Genomic DNA, 27699 nt, shown 5'->3' on the forward strand with positions numbered 1-27699 from the left:
GTCCCACTGACACTTCTAAAAGCAAAAGGAGACTTGTCCATACCCCCCCCCCCTAGTGTTTCAAAGATCACACTCCAATTCTCCTAAGTCTTCAGGAGAACTTAATATGGAAGAAGAGAGGACTTGAAGTCTTAGAGTATATTTTTTATATACTGCAGTTATCCTTTTGATTTTCACTGTTTTGATATACAGGTCCTCAACTTAGGAATATTATGCATAATATTGTGTATCAATGTTGACTTGCATTCCTCCCTTGTCAGGGCCGCCACTAGAAATTGTGCCCCCCCCCCTTTGAAATGTGCATTTTTTTATAAAGTGACTAAAACGTATATGCAACATATATTCTTAAGTGTAGTCAAACTTGGAAATGTTTGCAAAGGTAGTAACACACAGACACACTCGTACACTGAAACACACACTCACACATAAGGATTCACATATAGACACTCTAGTAGACACGCAAAGAAACACACACAGACACCCAAACAGACACTCAGCACTTGTTTGCATTGACCTGACAAGTAATGAGGTAGACTTCAGTTTTGTCAAAAAAGGAGATTTACAAAACAAAATATGGAGTTCTGATGATCTTTTTGTCAAGGAAGATGCCAACTAAAGGATTAAAACAGCATGTAGTGGCTGAAAGGAAGGACCATGAACTGTCTAAACAATAATTGAAAGGTTAAATTGTGGATTGGTGACTTGCGGAAAGGTCTCATTAGTCTCAAAGTCTGTAGAAAGATGTGAATAATCAATAGTAAGGTCAAAATGTCCTAAAAAGGAACAGACAATGGACACACACAAACTCAAACACAAACTTGCAAATACACCCAAGGAAACACCGACAGCCTCGGGAAACACAGACCTACACACACCAACAGAGACAGCCTCAGAAAACACAGATACACACACACACACACACACACCCTCAGAGACATCCACAGAAAACAGACATACATACACACAACCACCTTTACAGAGTCATCCACAGAAAACACAGACATACACACCCACCCTCACAGAGGCATCCAGAGAAAATACACACATACATATACATTCCCTCACAGAGACAGCCATAGAAAAAGCACAAAGACATACGCACACACCCTCAGACATCCACAGAAAATGCACAAAGACATACACACCCATCCTCAGAGAGACCCACAGAAAAAAAATACATACACACTCAGATACACAAACAAAATCACAAAGACATAAACACAGACACCCACAGAAACACTCACAGGAGGTAAAATTTCTGCACATTGCATCCCCTAAATCAACAGTGTGTGACATGCATGATAAAAAAAATTGCAGAAATTAAGAGATCACTTTTTAAAGAATCAAATTTGTAAATGTGCAAACAAAATTAATTCTGTGAATTTAAAATTGTACATTAATGATCTGGGTAGATGTCTAGATGAAGAAAAGAACTTTCGAAAGGTTGTCATATGTTTTTTTTTCTCCCCATTTTCCCAAACCAAGAGCACCACTTCAAATATGGTGTACAAATGTTCCCATCTGTACTTATGGATTTTGAAAATGCTGTACTCTATATGATCTTGGTGGAACCATAAGCTGTGGTACTCAGTCTCATACCATTAGATCTGGTTAAATGCAGAATTTAGGCTTGTTTGTATGTATTTCAAAATTAAGTCGGCTGTAGTGTAAACTGAACAGTGTTAAGTTGACCTGTCTCATTTCAAACACTGAGCAATCTTAGTCTGAGAGTATAACATTTTATGCAGATGTAAAAATCTTAACTCTCCTTGCATCTGGAAAGTCCTTGCATAAAGGGGCAGTAAACTGGAATGTAATTAAAAAAAAATATATATATATATAATAGATAACAAAAACCTCATATTTGCCAAAAAGGCACCTACTATTTGTGTATTTAGGAGTAAATATTTCTGCATGGCTTTAAATATAGAATTTCTAAAGCATTGTCAAATCATAAATACACTGCTGCATATTGCTAAAAAAAAGGTGTTTCTTCTACAAGATACGACGAGTACACGGATTTCATCCTTGTGGGATATTATCTTCCTGCTAACAGGAAGTGGCAAAGAGCACCACAGCAGAGCTGTATATATAGCTCCTCCCTTCCCCTCCAAGAACTTTTTTCTGCTAAGATAATTAACCTCAGGGCAGAAATCTTCTTCTATATCCCCCTGAGGAAAATAGTACTCACTGGTACCATTTAAAATAAAAAACTTCTTGATTGAAGAAACTAAAACTAACATCTCACTTTACCTCTTCCTAGTACATACACAGGCAAAGAGAATGACTGGGGGTGGAGGGAAGGGAGGAGGTATATATACAGCTCTGCTGTGGTGCTCTTTGCCATTTCCTGTTAGCAGGAGGATAATTTCCCACAAGTAAGGATGAAATCCGTGGACTCGTCTTATCGTAGAAGAAATCAATTTATTAGGTAAGCATAAATTTCCTTTTTTATGGACCCCTGACCCCACCATACAACTACTACAACACTGAAGTTACAATTTGAAATTGCACAAAGAAATAAAATATTTACTAAATCCTACCTCCTCTGCAAATGAAAAGTGATCTGCCGTCTGACACACACTGTACAAACTTAGTGTCAGTAAACCTAAAAAAATATGTTATATAATTCTGCACATAGTGCAGAATTATATAACATTATTTTAGTGCTATCTTAATAAAACCTTTTTTTCCCATTTGAATTTTAAAAAAATTTGCCGGTTTTACAGACCCGCTCTCTGCTGAGCGGGTCTGTTTTTTTGTTTTTTTTTACACAGTGCATCGGGCCAGCTGTATAGTCACAGCCCGGCCCGACCGCGCCATAACATTAAGTGCAGCTCGCTCCTGCTGTCAGACAGAGCAGGAGCGAGCTGCACTTAATGTTATGGCGGGGTTGGGCCGGGCTGTGTAAAAAAAACAGACCCGCTCAGCAGAGAGCGGGTCTGTAAAACCGGCATATTTTTAAAAAAATTCATATGGGAAAAAAAGCTTTTATAACGATAGCACTAAAATAATGTTATATAATTCTGCACTATGTGCAGAATTATATAACATTATTTTTTAGGTTTACTGTCCCTTTAAGTGCCAAGCATGTCTCAAACTGTGCATAATGGTTTAGTGCACACTCAGAAATCCTCTGAAATGCTAATGCTTTACTCCTTGTAATAAGATTTCCCATGCTCAATAGCACTCTGCTGTAGCGCCCTCTGGTGGCTGCCAAAATTTTTAAAAATAAAAAAATTGGGCCCCTGATGGCGGCCCTGTCCCTTGTATATTGCAGTCTAGTTTAGCTAAATGGTTCTTAGTAGGAGTTGATAAACCATCGTTACCAACATGATCTTCTCTCACTTTAGATTGACTTTTAGACCACCTATTTTACAGATGTTCTAAATGCTCTTTATCTTATGTTACATTTTACATTGATATATACTTTATACTTTATTGACAGGGCTGTTGCTTGTACCCCCTAGTTTCTAGTAGATTAAGAGATGATGCTATCACTGACCAGCATGATGATTTTTCTGTATTGGTTGCATCTCTTCTGGCTTCTAAAGTCAAGCTCGTTTTTTTTTTTGTCTATTTCTTTATTCTGTTGGTTTAATAATCTTTATGATGTGGGGAGATTCCTCCTAATTTAAAGGGACATAATACTCATATGCTAAATCACTTGAAACTGATGCAGTATAACTGTAAAAAGCTGACAGGAAAATATCACCTGAGTATCTCTATGTAAAAAAGGAAGATATTTTACCTCACAATCTCCTCAGCTCAGCAGAGTAAGTTCTGTGTAAAAAGTTATACTCAGCTGCTCCCAGCTGCAGGTAAAAATAAAAAAAAAATTAAAAAAATGAACAGCAGCCAATCAGCATCAGCAGTGCTGAGGTCATGAACTTACTGTGATCTCATGAGATTTGACTTAACTCTCATGAGATTTCATAGTAAGCTTCCTTTACCTGATTAGTGAAATAATATGAGAGTGCACAATGCTCATCCCTTCAGATGTCCCAGGACAGACACACTAAAATGCTGCTTAGAAATCCTTTACAATGGGAGGTGGCTACTGAGGAACTTTTGAGGTAAAATATCTTTCTTTTTTACATAGAGATGTTCAGGAGATATTTTCTAGTCCGCTTTTTACAGCTATACTGCATCACTTTCAAGTGTTTAAACATTTGGGTATTATGGCCCTTTAACTCTTTGCAAGATTGATTATATTCTCACTAATCAACCTGTACTTACTTTACAAATATTAAAGGATCATGAAACCCAAAATTTTTCTTTCATGATTCAGATAGAGAATACAAATTTAATTTACTTCTCTTATCAAATTTGCTTCGTTCTCGTGTTGTTTTTTGTTGAAGAGAGATCTAGATGGGTAACGTGCACATGTCTGGAGCACTACATGGCAGGAAATAGTGCTGCCATCTAGTGCTCTTGCTCATGTATAACATTGTTGCAAACTGCTGCTATATAGTGCTGCAGACACGTGCACACTCCTGAGCATCCCTTCCTGTTTTTCAACAAAGGATAACAAGAAAACAAAGCAAATTTAATAATAGAAGTAAATCGGAAAGTTGTTTTAAACTTGCATGTTCAATCTGAATCATGAAAGAAAAAATTGGGGTTTTAAGCTAAAATTTGCTAATATTAAAAATGTTTATTTTTCAAATTGTGCTTTGGATAGCAGAAAATGTTATAATGTTGGCAAATATTACACTGCTCCCACCCTGCTATGTCATAGAGCCCCCAGCTGGCAACCATTTCTGTGGAGAACACTGTTTAATGTATATTTAAGTCACTTTAATAAACTCACATAGCTACAGGGTGTACAAATGTCTGATCCTGGAATAACCCGTCCTATTGAAATACTATTATTTAAAGGGATACTAAACCCAATTTTTGTCTTTCATGATTCAGATTGAGGATGCAATTTTAAGCAACTTTCTAATTTACTCCTATTTGTCTTTGTTCTCTTGCTATCTTTATTTAAAAAGCAGGAATGTGATGCATAGGAGCCGGACCATTTTTGGTTGAGAACCTGGGTTATGCTTGCTTTATTGGTGGGTAAATGTAAGCCTCCAATAAGCAAGCACTATCCATGGTGCTGAACCTAATATGTAGATTTACATTCCTGCTTTTAAAATAAAGATAGCAAGAGAACGAAGAAAAATAGATAATAGGAGTAATTTTAGAAAGTTGCTTAAAATATCATGCTCTATATGAATCGTGAAAGAAAAAATATGGGTTCAGTGTCCCTTTAACATAAAGGGGGTTAGTTTACTTTGTTGATGTGAATACTTAAAGTGAATGTAAATTTTGCTGCTAAAGTGCCCGTTTTTAAAAAATTTGATTAAAAACAGGGGCACTTTAATTCATCAAAATGTATATTTCACTGCTGTTGTGAAAAAAAAAACTTACCTTTTACAGCAGCTCCAGCTTCCTTCACCCGTTGCAAAGCCTCTTCCTGGGTCTAAAATGAGGAATCCAGCTTCCTCCAATCACGGTGTTGAATCAGACACTGATTCCCCGGGGGGGGGGGGGCGTGATTGGAGGATGACCTATCAATTTCTGACATCAGAAATGGCTTGCGACGACCGTAGGAAGCTGGAGCTGCTGTGAAGATTAAAAGGTAAGTTGTTTTTTTTCACAACAGGAGTGAAATGTAAATTTTTATGAATTAAAGTACCCCTGTTTTTAATTGAATTTTTAAAAACCGGGCACTTTAGCATCAAAATTTACATTCACTTTAAGAACTTTGATGCATATTATAATGGATACCACAGATGTTTAACCACCTAGAGATACATTTAAAAGATTGAACACACACAATGATGAGTTACATACAAGCTGAATATATCATATTATTCTCACTAATCCGAGCTAGCCTGTATGGTAGCTACAATTCTATTTATATAATTACTTAGACTCAGTGTGAATCAATGTACAGTATTTGCGGATGTTCCTGGAAGGGGAACACCCAGGTTGGTGTGTGTAATTACAAAACTGTTATTGGTTATATCAGAAAGTGCTTATTTACAGGATGGTGGATACACAGAATAGCAATTAATTGAGATTAGTACAAAACCCATTAAGGAAATGAATAGCAATTGTATTTAAAGTTATGAGCAAGAACCAACCAGAAACAGGAAGAATATTGAAGAGCAAATCGCAAACTTTTTTTGTTTTAGTAGCAAAAAATGGTATTCGTAAATAACAAATGTAACAAAAGTATTACTATTAGCGGTTCCCAGGATTTGTCAAGACCTGTAAGAAAGGGACACGAAACCCAACACTTTTCAACACTTCTTTTGTCATGATTCAGATAGAACATACAATTTTAAACAACTTTCCAATTTACTTCTATCAAATTTGCTTAAAGGAACAGTGTCTTTCTTTTGTTTATTTGCTTCTTTTGTTTATTTGTGTTTATGAAATAGCTGTTTTTGTTCTTTAAAACCACAAACATTTAAAATGGTTTAAGCTTTCAGGGAAATCAGATCTCCTTATTTGATCACTTTCGGTACACATACATGTTTCTTTATATTCTCTCTGTCGCTATACCAAAGCACAATACTTTGAGAGAAAAATTGAAAATGAAAATTTATTTTTTCTTGTCTCTTATGCTGACTATGTTTACACAGCTTTTCTATAACCAATACTCAGTATAGGTAGGGAAACCACAGGCAACATCGGCTACTTCAGATGCTGAAATAAAGGTAAATTTACTATTATACACTCAAGCAGGTTAAATGGATCATTGGGAATAAATTAAAGTAGACAAAAATATAGGGTACATTGTCCTTTTAATTCTACTAGTACTTTTTGTTGAATGAGTCAGTAACGAGGCATATATATGCGGCAAGCAGTTCATTGCTGCTCCAGGTCGCGTTCGCATTGCACCTAACTTGTAAAATCACCCCCTGATCCCTCTCAAACAGCTCTTTTCCCTCCCACACTGTTTAACACCATCTTAGGTAGTGGTAGACAGTCTTAGGTCATTTAAATAAAATTAATTATATATATATATATATATTTATTTATTTTTTTTGTATTGTAGGGATCCCTACTACCTCCCTGATCCCTTCCAAATAACTCTCTAACCCCCCCCCCACACACACACACTAGAAGCTACCATATTAGGTATTGGCAGCTGTCTGTCAGTACCCCATTTGTAGAAATTTTCTTTTTTTAAATGATTTATTATTAAACAAATGTTTTCTGTCGTGAACTGATCCCCCTCCCCCCAGTGATTGTTATAATCACACCCTACCCCCTGTTATAACATCTTTCTGTAGAGTAGCGCCCATCCCTCCACCCTCCCTCACCAAATATCTTTTTTGTAGCGTAGGGAATCCTCCCCACCCTGACCCCTCCTGTGATACACTGCCTGCCCTCCTTCCTTCCCACAGCATCCCCACAAACTAATACAGTGACAAAGTGTCTGTATCGGCAATCTGCCTTCATATGGTAAAGGAAGAATGATCAGTATGAAGGTAGATGCCTCCTGCCCCTGACTGCAGTCTCAGCTGTCAAAGCTGACCGCAGCATGAGCCAGAGTGTTGGACGTAGGTACTTTTGTCAACAGGATACACTAGACAAAGTACTCTGTGACCTAGTATCTACGTCCATTTGGCTTAAAGATAGATAATCCCTTTATTACCCATTGAATTGTCCAGTTTTGCATAACAACACTGTTATATTAATACACATTTTACCTCTGTGATTACCTTGTATCTAAGCCTCTGCAGACTTCCCCCTTGTCTCATTTCTTTGGACAAACATGCATTTTAGCCAATCATTGCTGACTCGCAACTCTACGGAAGTGAGCACAATGTTATCTATATGGCACACATGGGCTAGCAGTATCTAACCATCAAGAACTGTCAAAATGCACTTAAAGGGACATGAAACCCATTTTTTGTTCATGATTTAGAAAGAACATACAATTTTAAACAACTTTCCAATGTACCTCTATTATCTAATTTGCATCCTTTCCTTGATATCTTTTGTTGAAAAGCATATCTAAATAGGCTCATTAGCTGCTGATTGGTGGCTGTACATAGATGCCTTGTGTGATTGGCTCATCCATGTGCATTTCTTTTACAAAGGATATCTGAAGAATGAAGCAAATTAAATAGACTTATATTGCAATGTTGTTTAAAATTGTATTCCCATATCTGAACCATGAAAACAAATTTGGGTTTTGTGTCCCTTTTAAATAAGAGGTGGCCTTCAACAGCTTAGAAGTCGGTTTATAAGCCTACCTAGGTTTAGCTTTCAACAAAGAATACCAAGAAAACAAAGCACATTTGTTGATAAAAGTAAATTGGAAAATTGTTTAAAATTGCATGCCCTATCTGAATCATGAAAGTTTAATTTTGACTTGACTGTCCCTTTAAAGACTTTAAAGTCTTTAAACTTTCCAATTTACTTCCATTAAGAAAATGTGCATAGTCTTTTTTTATATTTACACCTTTTGAGTCACTAGCTGCTACTGAGCATGTGCAAGAGTTTACAGACTATACTTTTTTGCATTTGTGATTGGCTGATAGCTGTCACATGATACAACAGGGATAGTGAAAATGGACATAACTCTTAAATTTGCTTCAAAAATATAGTAAAAATAAAGTAAAAGCTGTTTTCATTTATAATGAAATACAGTTCTATCAGTTGTGCACTTCCTGCTTGTGTTCATTGGCGTATAGGCACTTCCTGCTAATGCTCATTGGCTGAGAGGCAATTCCTGCTAATGTTCCTTGGTTGTCCATTGAGCATTAGTATGATTAACCTATAAGTAAATGAGCTTTAGAAGGACATGCACAACTGAGACTAGTATGTTACTTTACAATAAAATCACTTTTCCTTAATATTTATTTAGTAAATACAAATAGCAACATATTTAAATGCTTATCTTTTAAAGGGACAATAGTCGATATTAAACTTTCATGATTCAGAAAGAACATAGTTTTAAGAGACTTTTCAATTGACTTCCATTATTAAATTTTGCACCATCTTTTTATGTGCACACTTTCTAAGGCACAAGCACAACTGAGCATGTGCACAAGTTTAGAGTCTATAAGTATACTAATTTGTAATTGGCTGATGGCTGTCACTTGACACAGGGAGCCAGCAAATAGGAAAACATACATTTGTCAGAAGAAAATCTACTGCTTGACATTCAAAGTGTTATTGCATTGTCTCTTTTTATCATTCACTTGTTAATTATGCAATTCTACTGTATTAAATGGTTGTTTTAATTTGTCTATTCTCAAACTTCCTTCATTCTCTTGCCATCTTTTGTTGAAGAATAAATCTAGGTAGGCTCAGGCGCAGCAATGTACTAATGGTACTGGGAACTGGCTTAACGCATTAAGTGGGCCAAAGACAAGAGGCCTATATGTGCAGCTAGCTCCCAGTAGTGCATTGCTGCTTCTGAGCCTACTTAGGTATGCTTTTCATTAAATGATACAAGAGAACAAAGCAATTTAGATTTTAGTAAATTGGAAAGTTGTTTAAAATGACTTGCCCTGTCTGAATTATAAAAGTTTGCATGTGACTTTACTATCTCCGATATCCAGATGAGGCTAACCCAAATGGGGAACATTAAACTACAGAAGTATAGATAGAAAGAAGTATATGTACATTTTTATAAAGTCATGCAAAGTCAGAGAGAAATCTTGTTTTATACCCGCAGGAATCTTCCAGCTAAATCAGCTGAAGAAGCCCAGAAGCACAGACAAGAATATGAAGAGATGGTGGCCCAGGCTAAAAAAAGGGGTAAATATGCAATAAGTATGCTTGTCTTTATGGTCACGTGTAGGATGGGTATGTTTGTGCATAAAATAAGTATGTGTGTATGTGTTTGTGCATAAAATAAGTATGCACGCATGTGTTTGTGCATAAAATAAGTATGCGCGCATGTGTTTGTGCATAAAATAAGTATGCACGCATGTGTTTGTGCATAAAATAAGTATGCGCGCATGTGTTTGTGCATAAAATAAGTATGCGCGCATGTGTTTGTGCATAAAATAAGTATGCGCGCATGTGTTTGTGCATAAAATAAGTATGCGCGCATGTGTTTGTGCATAAAATAAGTATGCGCGCATGTGTTTGTGCATAAAATAAGTATGCGCGCATGTGTTTGTGCATAAAATAAGTATGCGCGCATGTGTTTGTGCATAAAATAAGTATGCGCGCATGTGTTTGTGCATAAAATAAGTATGCGCGCATGTGTTTGTGCATAAAATAAGCGCGCATGTGTTTGTGCATAAAATATGCGCGCATGTGTTTGTGCATAAAATATGCGCGCATGTGTTTGTGCATAAAATATGCACGCATGTGTTTGTGCATAGAATACGTATGCACGCATGTGTTTGTGCATAAAATAAGTATGCGCGCATGTGTTTGTGCATAAAATAATTGTGTTCATGGCTTTGTCTCAGTAAGGGATGAAAAAAAATGGTTTTCTCCAACATAGGTGTGTCCGGTCCACGGCGTCATCCTTACTTGTGGGATATTCTCTTCCCCAACAGGAAATGGCAAAGAGCCCAGCAAAGCTGGTCACATGATCCCTCCTAGGCTCCGCCTACCCCAGTCATTCTCTTTGCCGTTGTACAGGCAACATCTCCACGGAGATGGCTTAGAGTTTTTTAGTGTTTAACTGTAGTTTTTCATTATTCAATCAAGAGTTTGTTATTTTCAAATAGTGCTGGTACGTACTATTTACTCAGAAACAGAAAAGAGATGAAGAATTCTGTTTGTATGAGGAAAATGATTTTAGCAACCGTAACTAAAATCCATGGCTGTTCCACACAGGACTGTTGAGAGCAATTAACTTCAGTTGGGGGAACAGTGTGCAGTCTCTTACTGCTTGAGGTATGACACATTCTAACAAGACGATGTAATGCTGGAAGCTGTCATTTTCCCTATGGGATCCGGTAAGCCATGTTTATTACGATTGTAAATAAGGGCTTCACAAGGGCTTATTTAAACTGTAGACTTTTTCTGGGCTAAATCGATTGATTATTAACACATATTTAGCCTTGAGGAATCATTTTATCTGGGTATTTTGATATAATAATATCGGCAGGCACTGTTTTAGACACCTTATTCTTTAGGGGCTTTCCCAAAGCATAGGCAGAGTCTCATTTTCGCGCCGGTGTTGCGCACTTGTTTTTGAGAGGCATGGCATGCAGTCGCATGTGAGAGGAGCTCTGATACTTATAAAAGACTTCTGAAGGCGTCATTTGGTATCGTATTCCCCTTTGGGTTTGGTTGGGTCTCAGCAAAGCAGATACCAGGGACTGTAAAGGGGTTTAAAGCTTAAAACGGCTCCGGTTCCGTTATTTTAAGGGTTAAAGCTTCCAAAATTGGTGTGCAATATTTTCAAAGCTTTAAGACGCTGTGGTGAAAATTTGGTGAATTTTGAACAATTCCTTCATGTTTTTTCGCAATTGCAGTAATAAAGTGTGTTCAGTTTAAAATTTAAAGTGACAGTAACGGTTTTATTTTAAAACGTTTTTTGTACTTTCTGATCAAGTTTATGCCTGTTTAACATGTCTGAACTACCAGATAGACTGTGTTCTGAATGTGGGGAAGCCAGAATTCCTATTCATTTAAATAAATGTGATTTATGTGATAATGACAATGATGCCCAAGATGATTCCTCAAGTGAGGGGAGTAAGCATGGTACTGCATCATTCCCTCCTTCGTCTACACGAGTCTTGCCCACTCAGGAGGCCCCTAGTACATCTAGCGCGCCAATACTCCTTACTATGCAACAATTAACGGCTGTAATGGATAATTCTGTCAAAAACATTTTAGCCAAAATGAACCCTTGTCAGCGTAAGCGTGGCTGCTCTGTTTTAGTTACTGAAGAGCATGACGACGCTGATATTAATATCTCTGAAGGGCCCCTAACCCAATCTGAGGGGGCCAGGGAGGTTTTGTCTGAGGGAGAAATTACTGATTTAGGGAACATTTCTCAGCAGGCTGAATCTGATGTGATTACATTTAAATTTAAATTGGAACATCTCCGCATTTTGCTTAAGGAGGTATTATCCACTCTGGATGATTGTGAAAATTGTCATCCCAGAGAAACTATGTAAAATGGACAAGTTCCTAGAGGGGGCTCCCAGAAGCTTTTCCTATACCCAAGCGGGTGGCGGACATTGTTAATAAAGAATGTCCCTCCCCCCATATTTAAAAAATTGTTTCCTATGGTCGACCCCAGAAAGGACTTATGGCAGTCAGTCCCCAAGGTCGAGGGAGCGGTTTCTACTTTAAACAAACGCACCACTATTCCCATAGAGGATAGTTGTGCTTTCAAAGATCCTATGGATAAAAAATTAGAAGGTTTGCTTAAAAAGATGTTTGTTCAGCAGGGTTACCTTCTACAACCCATTTCATGCATTGTCCCTGTCACTACTGCCGCATATTTCTGGTTTGATGAACTGCTTAAGGTGCTCGATAGTGACTCTCCTCCTTATGAGGAGATTATGGACAGAATCAATGCTCTCAAATTGGCTAATTCTTTCACTCTAGACGCCTCTTTGCAATTGGCTAAGTTAGCGGCTAAGAACTCTGGGTTGCTATTGTGGCGCGCAGAGCGCTTTGGTTGAAATCTTGGTCGGCTGATGCGTCTTCCAAGAACAAGCTACTAAACATTCCTTTCAAGGGGAAAACGTTGTTTGGTCCTGACTTGAAAGAGATTATCTCTGATATCACTGGGGGTAAGGGCCACGCCCTTCCTCAGGATCGGCCTTTCAAGGCAAAAAATAGACCTAATTTTCGTCCCTTTCGTAAAAACGGACCAGCCCAAGGTGCTACGTCCTCTAAGCAAGAGGGTAATACTTCTCAGGCCAAGCCAGCTTGGAGACCAATGCAAGGCTGGAACAAGGGAAAGCAGGCCAAGAAACCTGCCACTGCTACCAAGACAGCATGAAATATTGGCCCCCGATCCGGGACCGGATCTGGTGGGGGGCAGACTCTCTCTCTTCGCTCAGGCTTGGGCAAGAGATGTTCTGGATCCTTGGGCGCTAGAAATAGTCTCCCAGGGTTATCTTCTGGAATTCAAGGGACTTCCCCCAAGGGGGAGGTTCCACAGGTCGCAGTTGTCTTCAGACCACAAAAAAAGACAGGCGTTCTTACATTGTGTAGAAGACCTGTTAAAAATGGGAGTGATTCATCCTGTTCCATTAAGAGAACAAGGGATGGGGTTCTACTCCAATCTGTTCATAGTTCCCAAAAAAGAGGGAACGTTCAGACCAATCCTAGATCTCAAGATCTTAAACAAATTTCTCAAGGTCCCATCGTTCAAGATGGAAACCATTCGAACTATCCTTCCTTCCATCCAGGAAGGTCAATTCATGACCACGGTGGATTTAAAGGATGCGTATCTACATATTCCTATCCACAAGGAACATCATCGGTTCCTAAGGTTTGCATTCCTGGACAAACATTACCAGTTCGTGGCGCTTCCTTTCGGATTAGCCACTGCTCCAAGGATTTTCACAAAGGTACTAGGGTCCCTTCTAGCGGTGCTAAGACCAAGGGGCATTGCAGTAGTACCTTACCTGGACGACATTCTGATTCAAGCGTCGTCCCTTCCTCAAGCAAAGGCTCACACGGACATTGTCCTGGCCTTTCTCAGATCTCACGGCTGGAAAGTGAACGTGGAAAAGAGTTCTCTATCCCCGTCAACAAGGGTTCCCTTCTTGGGAACAATTATAGATTAGAAATGAGGATCTTTCTAACAGAGGCCAGAAAAACAAAGCTTCTGGACTCTTGTCGGATACTTCATTCCGTTCCTCTTCCTTCCATAGCTCAGTGCATGGAAGTGATCGGGTTGATGGTGGCGGCGATGGACATAGTTCCTTTTGCGCGCATTCATCTAAGACCATTACAACTGTGCATGCTCAGTCAGTGGAATGGGGACTATACAGACTTGTCTCCGAAGATACAAGTAAATCAGAGGACCAGAGACTCACTCCGTTGGTGGCTGTCCCTGGACAATCTGTCTCAAGGGATGATGTTCCACAGACCAGAGTGGGTCATTGTCACGACCGACGCCAGTCTGATAGGCTGGGGCGCGGTCTGGGGATCCCTGAAAGCTCAGGGTCTTTGGTCTCGGGAAGAATCTCTTCTACCGATAAATATTCTGGAACTGAGAGCGATATTCAATGCTCTCCAGGCCTGGCCCCAGCTTGCGAGGACCAGGTTCATACGGTTTCAATCAGACAACATGACGACTGTTGCGTACATCAACCATCAGGGGGGAACAAGGAGTTCCCTAGCGATGGAAGAAGTAACCAAAATTATTCTTTGGGCGGAGTCTCACTCCTGCCACCTGTCTGCTATCCACATCCCAGGAGTGGAAAATTGGGAAGCGGATTTTCTGAGTCGGCAGACATTGCATCCGGGGGAGTGGGAACTCCATCCGGAAATCTTTGCCCAAGTCACTCACCTGTGGGGCATTCCAGACATGGATCTGATGGCCTCTCGTCAGAACTTCAAAGTTCCTTGCTACGGGGCCAGATCCAGGGATCCCAAGGCGGCTCTAGTGGATGCACTAGTAGCACCTTGGACCTTCAAACTAGCTTATGTGTTCCCGCCATTTCCTCTCATCCCCAGGCTGATAGCCAGGATCAAGCAGGAGAGGGCGTCGGTGATCTTGATAGCTCCTGCGTGGCCACGCAGGACTTGGTATGCAGATCTGGTGAATATGTCTTCGGCTCCACCTTGGAAGCTACCTTTGAGACGAGACCTTCTTGTTCAGGGTCCGTTCGAACATCCGAATCTGGTTTCACTCCAGCTGACTGCTTGGAGATTGAACGCTTGATTTTATCGAAGCGAGGATTCTCAGATTCTGTTATCGATACTCTTGTTCAGGCCAGAAAGCCTGTGACTAGAAAGATTTACCACAAAATTTGGAAAAAATATATCTGTTGGTGTGAATCTAAAGGATTCCCTTGGGACAAGGTTAAGATTCCTAGGATTCTATCCTTCCTTCAAGAAGGATTGGAAAAAGGATTATCCGCAAGTTCCCTGAAGGGACAGATTTCTGCCTTGTCGGTATTACTTCACAAAAAGCTGGCAGCTGTGCCAGATGTTCAAGCCTTTGTTCAGGCTCTGGTTAGAATCAAGCCTGTTTACAAACCTTTGACTCCTCCTTGGAGTCTCAATTTAGTTCTTTCAGTTCTTCAGGGGGTTCCGTTTGAACCCTTACATTCCGTTGATATTAAGTTATTATCTTGGAAAGTTTTGTTTTTAGTTGCGATTTCTTCTGCTAGAAGAGTCTCAGAATTATCTGCTCTGCAGTGTTCTCCTCCTTATCTGGTGTTCCATGCAGATAAGGTGGTTTTACGTACTAAACCTGGTTTTCTTCCAAAAGTTGTTTCTAACAAAAACATTAACCAGGAGATTATCGTACCTTCTCTGTGCCCGAAACCAGTTTCAAAGAAGGAACGTTTGTTGCACAATTTGGATGTTGTTCGCGCTCTAAAATTCTATTTAGATGCTACAAAGGATTTTAGACAAACATCTTCCTTGTTTGTTGTTTATTCAGGTAAAAGGAGAGGTCAAAAAGCAACTTCTACCTCTCTCTCTTTTTGGATTAAAAGCATCATCAGATTGGCTTACGAGACTGCCGGACGGCAGCCTCCCGAAAGAATCACAGCTCATTCCACTAGGGCTGTGGCTTCCACATAGGCCTTCAAGAACGAGGCTTCTGTTGATCAGATATGTAGGGCAGCGACTTGGTCTTCACTGCACACTTTTACCAAATTTTACAAGTTTGATACTTTTGCTTCTTCTGAGGCTGTTTTTGGGAGAAAGGTTTTGCAAGCCGTGGTGCCTTCCATTTAGGTGACCTGATTTGCTCCCTCCCTTCATCCGTGTCCTAAAGCTTTGGTATTGGTTCCCACAAGTAAGGATGACGCCGTGGACCGGACACACCTATGTTGGAGAAAACAGAATTTATGTTTACCTGATAAATTTCTTTCTCCAACGGTGTGTCCGGTCCACGGCCCGCCCTGGTTTTTTTAATCAGGTCTGATATTTTATTTTCTTTAACTACAGTCACCACGGTACCATATGGTTTCTCCTATGCAAATATTCCTCCTTAACGTCGGTCGAATGACTGGGGTAGGCGGAGCCTAGGAGGGATCATGTGACCAGCTTTGCTGGGCTCTTTGCCATTTCCTGTTGGGGAAGAGAATATCCCACAAGTAAGGATGACGCCGTGGACCGGACACACCGTTGGAGAAAGAAATTTATCAGGTAAACATAAATTCTGTTATTCTTTTTATAGTTTTGTACTTGACTTTGTAGTGAGATAAACTAGTTCAGCCAAGTTTAGGGCAGTGATCTGTCGTTTATATTGACAATAATTTAATAAGGATATATGGCTTTGTACAAAATCTTGGGTTATGTTCTTAGTTTATTTAAAAAATACAAAATATATTTTCAACTTTTTATGCGTTTAAATCTGTTCTAACTTTTTTCATGTTTATCTAACAGATCTTACATGAAAGTGCTTAAAGAGCCTTTATAGTGGAAATGTTTCAAAAAATGCTGAGGATTTCATAGAGCATGCAATTTTGTCACTAGCGAAGCAATGCTTCAAGTTTAACCCTAGTAGAGGATTTAAAAACATGGTTAAATTACTGCTTGTGAGCTGGAGAGTACTGCTGCTGACCCAATCTGTGTGACAGCCACTGCTGATTGGATGACTGGTTCTGCTTGGAACCAGCAGTGCTCTGTGGCTCCCAAGCCATATTTTATAACTGTGTTTTAACCCCTATGATACCATAAATCTTTTGGTTGAATTAGTATTACGGCTCTTGATAGTTGTGCCTTAGTTCAATGCACCTATTTCTAATTTATCCTTTTAAAAGTGAGTTAAATATCCAAAGAACTGGTGATAACATAGTACACTAAAGAAGCTGATAATTGAACTTAAAGTAAACAATTAGAAAACTGAACCATCTTACACAAGTAATCATATATTTCTGAATTCTGTTTTTAGCCAGAATTTCCCAGAAATATATCTAAGCCATTTTTTAAATGTATCTTAAGGCATTGGCAGTTACTACCTCCTTAGGCAAGATGTTCCATAATTTGTTTTTTCTTACTATAAATAAAAATGTATAATTGCTAGAGATGAAATCTCCTTTCCTCTAGACTTAAATTGTGACCTCTTGTCACAAACAACTGCCTTGGAATAAACAGCTCTTCCACCAACTTTGTATATGGGTCCTGGCCTTGAATATATTTATATAAAGTAACCATATCACCTTTGCCTTTTTTGTAGAGTATACAGACACAATTTAGTTAACCTCTCTTCATTGTTTAAATACTCAATTCCCCTTATTAGTTTTGTGGCCCTTCTCTGAACATTTTCTAATTCTGCAATGTCCCTTTTTTAAAATTGATCCCCAGAATTGTGCTCAATACTCTAGATGAGGTCTCACCAGGTATTTATATAGTGACAAAATTATGCTTTGTTCCCTTGCACAGCCTTGCATTGCACACTAATGTTTAGCTTGTTATTATACGTAAGCCTAAATCCTTTTCCTCCTCTGTTTAGCTAAGTCTAGTCCCATTTAATTAATAGGTAGCCTGCATTTTTTTTGTCCAAATTGTAGAACATTACATTTACCAATATTAAATCACATTTGCTATTTATCAGCCCATTCCTTCAATTTGTCTAAATCCCCTTCCAAAGCGATTACATCCTGCCATTGACCTAATCACCTTACACAGTTTTGTATCTACAAAAATAGAGATGTTGCTATTTAATCCTTCCTCTGTCATTTTATAAAATATTAAAAAGAACATGGCTCAGTACCAATACCTGGCGAACCTCACTTTTCTCCAACATAGGTGTGTCCGGTCCACGGCGTCATCCTTACTTGTGGGATATTCTCTTCCCCAACAGGAAATGGCAAAGAGCCCAGCAAAGCTGGTCACATGATCCCTCCTAGGCTCCGCCTTCCCCAGTCATTCTCTTTGCCGTTGTACAGGCAACATCTCCACGGAGATGGCTTAGAGTTTTTTGGTGTTTAACTGTAGTTTTTATTATTCAATCAAGAGTTTGTTATTTTAAAATAGTGCTGGTATGTACTATTTACTCTGAAACAGAAAAGAGATGAAGATTTCTGTTTGTAAGAGGAAAATGATTTTAGCAACCGTTACTAAAATCGATGGCTGTTTCCACACAGGACTGTTGAGAGGAATTAACTTCAGTTGGGGGAAACAGTGTGCAGACTTTTGCTGCTTGAGGTATGACACATTTCTAACAAGACGATGTAATGCTGGAAGCTGTCATTTTCCCTATGGGATCCGGTAAGCCATTTTTATTACATAAGAAAAAAAGGGCTTCACAAGGGCTTTTAAGACTGTAGACATTTTCTGGGCTAAAACGATTGATATATAAGCATATTTTATACTTCATAGCTTTGAGGAATTATTTTATTCTTGGGAATTATGTAAAATAACCGGCAGGCACTGTATTGGACACCTTATTCTCTAGGGGCTTTCCCTAATCATAGGCAGAGCCTCATTTTCGCGCCTCTATTGCGCACTTGTTTTTGGGAAGCATGACATGCAGATGCATGTGTGAGGAGCTCTGATACATAGAAAAGACTTTCTGAAGGCGTCATTTGGTATCGTATTCCCCTTTGGGCTTGGTTGGGTCTCAGCAAAGCAGACACCAGGGACTGTAAAAGGGTTAAATATAAAAACGGCTCCGGTTCCGTTATTTTAAGAGTTAAAGCTTTCAAATTTGGTGTGCAATACTTTTAAGGCTTTAAGACACTGTGGTGAAATTTTGGTGAATTTTGAACAATTCCTTCATACTTTTTCACATTTGCAGTAATAAAGTGTGTTTAGTTTAAAATTTAAAGTGACAGTAACGGTTTTATTTTAAAACGTTTTTTGTACTTTGTTATCAAGTTTATGCCTGTTTAACATGTCTGAACTACCAGATAGACTGTGTTCTGTATGTGGGGAAGCCAAGGTTCCTTCTCATTTAAATAGATGTGATTTATGTGACACAAAATTTAGAGAAAATGATGCCCAAGATGATTCCTCAAGTGAGGGGAGTAAGCATGGTACTGCATCATCCCCTCCTTCGTCTACACCAGTCTTGCCCACACAGGAGGCCCCTAGTACATCTAGTGCGCCAATACTCCTTACTATGCAACAATTAACGGCTGTAATGGATAATTCTATCAAAAACATTTTAGCCAAAATGCCCACTTATCAGCGAAAGCGCGACTGCTCTGTTTTAGACAATACTGAAGAGCATGAGGACGCTGATGATATTGGTTCTGAAGTGCCCCTACACCAGTCTGAGGGGGCCAGGGAGGTTTTGTCTGAGGGAGAAATTTCAGATTCAGGGAAAATTTCTCAACAAGCTGAACCTGATGTGATTACATTCAAATTTAAATTGGAACATCTCCGCGCCCTGCTTAAGGAGGTGTTATCTACTCTGGATGATTGTGAGAATTTGGTCATTCCAGAGAAATTATGTAAAATGGACAAGTTCCTAGAGGTCCCGGGGCCCCCCGAAGCTTTTCCTATACCCAAGCGGGTGGCGGACATTGTAAACAAAGAATGGGAAAGGCCCGGCATACCTTTCGTCCCTCGCCCTATATTTAAGAAATTGTTTCCTATGGTCGACCCTAGAAAGGACTTATGGCAGACAGTCCCCAAGGTCGAGGGGGCGGTTTCTACTCTAAACAAACGCACCACTATACCCATAGAAGATAGTTGTGCTTTCAAAGATCCTATGGATAAAAAATTAGAGGGTTTGCTTAAAAAGATGTTTGTTCAGCAAGGTTACCTTCTACAACCAATTTCATGCATTGTTCCTGTCACTACAGCAGCGTGTTTCTGGTTCGATGAACTAGAAAAGGCGCTCAATAAAGATTCTTCTTATGAGGAGATTTTGGACAGAATTCATGCTCTCAAATTGGCTAACTCTTTCACCCTAGACGCCACTTTGCAATTGGCTAGATTAGCGGCGAAAAATTCTGGGTTTGCTATTGTGGCGCGCAGAGCGCTTTGGCTAAAATCTTGGTCAGCGGATGCGTCTTCCAAGAACAAATTGCTTAACATTCCTTTCAAGGGGAAAACGCTGTTTGGCCCTGACTTGAAAGAGATTATTTCTGATATCACTGGGGGCAAGGGCCACGCCCTTCCTCAGGATAGGTCTTTCAAGGCCAAAAATAAACCTAATTTTCGTCCCTTTCGCAGAAACGGACCAGCCCCAAGTACTACGTCCTCTAAGCAAGAGGGTAATACTTCTCAAGCCAAGCCAGCCTGGAGGCCAATGCAAGGCTGGAACAAAGGTAAGCAGGCCAAGAAACCTGCCGCTGCTACCAAGACAGCATGAGATGTTGGCCCCCGATCCGGGACCGGATCTGGTGGGGGGCAGACTCTCTCTCTTCGCTCAGGCTTGGGCAAGAGATGTTCTGGATCCTTGGGCGCTAGAAATAGTCTCCCAAGGTTATCTTCTGGAATTCAAGGGGCTTCCCCCAAGGGGGAGGTTCCACAGGTCTCAATTGTCTTCAGACCACATAAAAAAACAGGCATTCTTACATTGTGTAGAAGACCTGTTAAAAATGGGAGTGATTCATCCTGTTCCATTAGCAGAACAAGGGATGGGGTTCTACTCCAATCTGTTCGTAGTTCCCAAAAAAGAGGGAACATTCAGACCAATCTTAGATCTCAAGATCCTAAACAAGTTTCTCAAGGTTCCATCGTTCAAAATGGAAACCATTCGAACAATTCTTCCTTCCATCCAGGAAGGTCAATTCATGACCACGGTGGATTTAAAGGATGCGTATCTACATATTCCTATCCACAAGGAACATCATCGGTTCCTAAGGTTCGCATTTCTGGACAAGCATTACCAGTTTGTGGCACTTCCGTTCGGATTAGCCACTGCTCCAAGAATTTTCACAAAGGTACTAGGGTCCCTTCTAGCGGTGCTAAGACCAAGGGGCATTGCAGTAGTACCTTACTTGGACGACATACTGATTCAAGCGTCGTCCCTTCCACAAGCAAAGGCTCACACGGACATTGTCCTGGCCTTTCTCAGATCTCACGGGTGGAAAGTGAACGTAGAAAAAAGTTCTCTATCTCCGTCAACAAGGGTTCCCTTCTTGGGAACAATAATAGACTCCTTAGGAATGAGGATTTTTCTGACAGAGGCCAGAAAATCAAAACTTCTAAACTCTTGTCAAATACTTCATTCTGTTCCTCTTCCTTCCATAGCGCAGTGCATGGAAGTAATAGGTTTGATGGTAGCGGCAATGGACATAGTTCCTTTTGCGCGAATTCATCTAAGACCATTACAACTGTGCATGCTCAGTCAGTGGAATGGGGATTATACAGACTTGTCTCCGACGATACAAGTAGATCAGAGGACCAGAGATTCACTCCGTTGGTGGCTGTCCCTGGACAACCTGTCACAGGGGATGAGCTTCCGCAGACCAGAGTGGGTCATTGTCAAGACCGACGCCAGTCTGGTGGGCTGGGGCGCGGTCTGGGGACCCCTGAAAGCTCAGGGTCTTTGGTCTCGGGAAGAATCTCTTCTCCCGATAAATATTCTGGAACTGAGAGCGATATTCAATGCTCTCAAGGCTTGGCCTCAGCTAGCAAAGGCCAAATTCATACGGTTTCAATCAGACAACATGACGACTGTTGCGTACATCAACCATCAGGGGGGAACAAGGAGTTCCCTGGCGATGGAAGAAGTGACCAAAATCATTCAATGGGCGGAGACTCACTCCTGCCACTTGTCTGCAATCCACATCCCAGGAGTGGAAAATTGGGAAGCGGATTTTCTGAGTCGTCAGACATTTCATCCGGGGGAGTGGGAACTCCATCCGGAAATCTTTGCCCAAATTACTCAATTGTGGGGCATTCCAGACATGGATCTGATGGCCTCTCGTCAGAACTTCAAGGTTCCTTGCTACGGGTCCAGATCCAGGGATCCCAAGGCGACTCTAGTAGATGCACTAGTAGCACCTTGGACCTTCAAACTAGCTTATGTATTCCCGCCGTTTCCTCTCATCCCCAGGCTGGTAGCCAGGATCAATCAGGAGAGGGCATCGGTGATCTTGTTAGCTCCTGCGTGGCCACGCAGGACTTGGTATGCAGACCTGGTGAATATGTCATCGGCTCCACCATGGAAGCTACCTTTGAGACGAGACCTTCTTGTTCAAGGTCCGTTCGAACATCCGAATCTGGTCTCACTCCAACTGACTGCTTGGAGATTGAACGCTTGATCTTATCAAAGCGAGGGTTCTCAGATTCTGTCATTGATACTCTTGTTCAGGCCAGAAAGCCTGTAACTAGAAAAATCTACCACAAAATATGGAAAAAATATATCTGTTGGTGTGAATCTAAAGGATTCCCTTGGGACAAGATAAAAATTCCTAAGATTCTATCCTTTCTTCAGGAAGGTTTGGAGAAAGGATTATCTGCAAGTTCTTTGAAGGGACAGATTTCTGCCTTGTCTGTGTTACTTCACAAAAAGCTGGCAGCTGTGCCAGATGTTCAAGCCTTTGTTCAGGCTCTGGTTAGAATCAAGCCTGTTTACAAACCTTTGACTCCTCCTTGGAGTCTCAATTTAGTTCTTTCAGTTCTTCAGGGGGTTCCGTTTGAACCCTTACATTCCGTTGATATTAAGTTATTATCTTGGAAAGTTTTGTTTTTGGTTGCAATTTCTTCTGCTAGAAGAGTTTCAGAATTATCTGCTCTGCAGTGTTCTCCTCCTTATCTGGTGTTCCATACAGATAAGGTGGTTTTGCGTACTAAACCTGGTTTTCTTCCGAAAGTTGTTTCTAACAAAAACATTAACCAGGAGATAGTCGTGCCTTCTTTGTGTCCGAATCCAGTTTCAAAGAAGGAACGTTTGTTGCACAATTTGGATGTAGTTCGTGCTCTAAAATTCTATTTAGATGCTACAAAGGATTTTAGACAAACATCTTCCTTGTTTGTTGTTTATTCTGGTAAAAGGAGAGGTCAAAAAGCAACTTCTACCTCTCTCTCTTTTTGGCTTAAAAGCATCATCAGATTGGCTTACGAGACTGCCGGACGGCAGCCTCCTGAAAGAATCACAGCTCATTCCACTAGGGCTGTGGCTTCCACATGGGCCTTCAAGAACGAGGCTTCTGTTGATCAGATATGTAAGGCAGCGACTTGGTCTTCACTGCACACTTTTACAAAATTTTACAAATTTGATACTTTTGCTTTTTGGGAGAAAGGTTTTGCAAGCCGTGGTGCCTTCCATCTAGGTGATCTGATTTGCTCCCTCCCTTCATCCGTGTCCTAAAGCTTTGGTATTGGTTCCCACAAGTAAGGATGACGCCGTGGACCGGACACACCTATGTTGGAGAAAACAGAATTTATGTTTACCTGATAAATTACTTTCTCCAACGGTGTGTCCGGTCCACGGCCCGCCCTGGTTTTTTTAATCAGGTCTGATAATTTATTTTCTTTAACTACAGTCACCACGGTATCATATGATTTCTCCTATGCAAATATTCCTCCTTTACGTCGGTCGAATGACTGGGGAAGGCGGAGCCTAGGAGGGATCATGTGACCAGCTTTGCTGGGCTCTTTGCCATTTCCTGTTGGGGAAGAGAATATCCCACAAGTAAGGATGACGCCGTGGACCGGACACACCGTTGGAGAAAGTAATTTATCAGGTAAACATAAATTCTGTTATTTCTTTTGTTCAATCTTAGTATGATCCATTTACTATAACGTGTTGCTCCTTGTCTTTTATCCAGTTAATTATCCATGCGCTAACATTTGCAACTATTAGAAGTCCCTTACATTTGTACAATAATCTCTCATGTGGCACTGTAGCAAAAGCCTTAACAAAATCAAAGTAAATCAGATCAACTGATTCCCCTTCATCTATATTTTTGCTTACCTCCTTGTGACATGATCTATTACTCATAAAACCATACTAATTTTATCTCATAATCTTGTTTTCCCAAATATATTCTTAAATATAATCCTTTATAATCCCTTTTCCATTATCTTCCCCACTACTGATGTCAGGCTTACTGGTCTATAGCTACCTGGATTATCCCTGCTTCCCATTTTAAAAAGATTGCACTATTGTTTTTTATTCTTCAATATGTATGGCTGTTGGGGCATCTGTAGCTTGCCTTATTTATGCTTGATTTCTTTCCGTTTAATAGCTGGTTGTCCAATTTGGTTATACTGGGTTAAATTTTGCTTTAACTGGAAGGTCTTCCTTTATTCATCGAAACTATAAGCTTAACTGAGTAAACCCAAAGAGACCAGTTATCCAAACACTTGTTCCTAGTCTGTTCATTTTGGACTGAGACATCTGTAAATAAATATGACATTCAAATTCATGGGCAATCCGTTTTTTTCCCCTCATATAGAGAAAAGATTCACAGTTCATCTGTGACATAGAGTAAAGGGTGAACCTTTAAGGATGTATTTTAGGATTTTGTGGACATGGCAGTTCCCAATTATTTACAAAGGCTGGATTGTGTCTCCAAAGATTCTCTAATTGTGGACATTATTAGACTTACAAAAATGTTTGAAAAGTTTGTCAAAGGCATAGAACCTGGTTAGTTTATGACTACTCTGAAGGAGACTTACATTTTACTCCTGCCCTTCCAGATCAGATTTTTTTTAATTTCCAGTTTGTGTGTCTTGTCATTTTGTTGAGCACCGCTACAAAGATCTTTACTAAGATTGTAGCAGCTCATCTGGCAAAGATCAGTTCATAGTGTTTCATTTGTTTCTTATCTGGATGAAATCTTTGCTTAAACCTTTACAATAGAGTTAGAGCTTGTCAGACATCTCTGGTTCTTCAGACAATGGCAGATGAGTTTTCCTAAATTCGTGTGCAAAGTCATATGGACAACATTTTATTGGTGACATATATCAAACATCTGGGGAGTTCATTCCAGGCTTGTGGGAATATGTCTGCAATTTATTTGCACTCCTAAACAAAAAATGACTGCCTGATGAGTGGTCAGTCTTCAGTAATGCCTTATGTGATTCCATGTTAATGGGATTCCCAGAAATGGATATGATGGCAACAAGAAAAAACTGCAAGGTTGCCAATTTAATGTCTAAGCGGGGACCTTTTTTGTAGTTTATTTAAGCAATTTTAACTTTGGAAGTTGACTAATTTCTAAATGTTTTTTGTTCTGTGTTTCAGTAGATGAGACAGGACAAACATAGGTTGATTCTTCTGGTACCTGCCTGATCCAAGGGAACTTGGTTCCTGGATGTAGTTCTTCTGGCAGGACAGAAATATATTGCTTACTTCCTCAGGTTTCAAGTGTCTGTCTTAGGGACCATTCATTTACCAAGACCAAAATGTGCTTGTATGGAGTCTTGTTCTTATCCATGTTTCTAAAACGTTAATGTTGGTTAGATAATGTAGCTTCTGCATTTCTGAATGCCTGTAAAACTGTAACTGCATATTTGACAACTGGTATGAATGCAAGACAATTTAGAAATGTATTGATCAGGACCCCCCCCCCCCCCCCTTTGACATGTGCAATCTTTGACCAAGTGACTAAAACATATATGCACTTTATTCTTAAAGGGACATTAAACACTAAATACATGCTAGATAGAATGATGCATTCAAAGAAAAGATTAGTCCATGACGAACATGTAGATGTATTTTTTAAAGTTTCATTAGTTGTTTAAAAAGTGACAAAATAAGTGTAAAGTTTTAGTGTCTATAAAACACTGGGAGCTGCCATGTTGTAACTTGTGTTACCTTCTCTGCTGTGGCCAATTAGGGTCAGTCATAAATAGGTCACTAGAGTGTGCAGCCAATGGTTGTGCTGGATTTAACAGTGTTCTGCACTTCCATTTCTAACAGGAACTGAAAAGCTCACAATTTCAGAATGGAATTACAGGCAAAGATGACAAAATAAATAATGAAAGTATATTGCAGAGTTGTTTTATTATATACAATTTATCATTTTATATTACCATCTCAAAGTGTTTAATGTCCCTTTAAGTGTAATCAAACTTGGAAATGTTGTTAAGGTAGTAACACCCAAACACACACACACACACTCTCACACATAAGGATTCACATATAGGCACTCTAGCAGACACGCAAAGAAACACACTCAGACAAAGAGACCCAAACAGACACTCAGCACTTGTGTACATTGACCTGACAAGTAATGAGGTAGACTACAGTTTTGTCGAAAGGGAGATTTACAAAACCAAATATGGAGTTCTGATTATCTTTTTGTCAAGGAAGATGCCAACTAAATGATGACAACAGCATGCAGTGGCTGAAAGGAAGGGCCCTGAACTGCCTAAACAATATTTTAAAGGTTAAATGGTGGATTGGTGACTCCCAGAAAGGTCTCATTAGTCTCAAAGTCTGTAGAAAGATGTGAATAATCAGTAGTAAGGTCAAAATGTCCTAAAAAGGAACAGACAATGGACACACACACTCAAACACAAACATGCACATACACCCAAGAAAACACAGACAGAGACAGCCTCAGAAAACACATAAAGACATACACACACATACAGAGACAACCAGATAAAACACACAAATACACACGTACATACACACACACACACACACTCTCACTGAGACATCCAAAGAAAACATACAAAGACATACACACACTCTCACAGAGACACCCACAGAAAATGCACAGACATACACACACCCTCACAGAGACAACCACAGAAAACACACACCCTCACAGAGACATCCACAGAAAACAGACAGACATACATACATACACACACACACACACACACACACACACACACACACACACACACCCTCACAGAGACATCCACAGAAAACAGAGACATACACACCCACCCTCATAGAGGCATCCAGAGAAAAATACACAGACACACATATATACACCCTCACAGAGAGACCCACAGAAAAAAATACATACACACTCATAGAGACACAAACCAAAGCACAAAGACTTAAACACAGACACCCACAGAAACACTCACATGAGGTAACATTTCTGCACATTGCATCCCCTAAATCAACAGTGACATGCATGATAAAAAAAAAATTTTGTTTCCCCATTTTCCCCAACCAAGAGCACCTCTTCAAATATAGTGTACAAATGTTCCCATCTGTCAGCTGTACTTATAGATTTTGAAAATGCTGTACTCTATATGGTCTTGGTGGAACCATAAGCTGTGGTACTCATACCATTAGATCTGGTTAAATGCAGGATTTAGGCTTGTCTGTATGTATTTCAAAATTAAGTGTAAACTGTAGTATAAACTGAACAGTGTAAAGTTAACCTGTCTCATTTTAAACACTGAGCAATCTAAGTCTGAGAGTATAACATTTTATGCAGATGTAAAAATCATAGATAAAATGCCTCATTGCATCGGAAAAATTCCTTGCATAAAGGGGCAGTAAACTGGAATGTAATTTAAAAAGAAAATATATATATATATATATATATATATATATATATATATATATATATATATATATATATATATATATATATATATATATATATATATATATATATATATATATATATATAAACTCATATCTGCCAAAAGGGCACCTGCCATTTGTGTATTGATAAGGAAACATTTCTGCATGGCTTTAAATATAGAATTTCTACAGCATTGTCAAATAATCATAAATAC

General features: G+C 39.6%; 1 protein-coding gene across 1 annotated transcript in view; it reads left to right on the forward strand.

Annotated features, from left to right (window-relative positions):
- LOC128650311 (TBC1 domain family member 14) overlaps positions 1-27699 on the forward strand; it is a 135576-nt gene that overhangs the window by 40586 nt on the left and 67291 nt on the right. The window contains exon 3 of the mRNA XM_053704160.1: positions 9695-9777. Coding sequence (XP_053560135.1) covers positions 9695-9777 — 83 coding nt within the window. The remainder of the gene's footprint in view (positions 1-9694; positions 9778-27699) is intronic.

The sequence above is a fragment of the Bombina bombina genome, chromosome 2, assembly GCF_027579735.1.
Source record: "Bombina bombina isolate aBomBom1 chromosome 2, aBomBom1.pri, whole genome shotgun sequence".
NCBI lineage: Eukaryota > Metazoa > Chordata > Amphibia > Anura > Bombinatoridae > Bombina > Bombina bombina.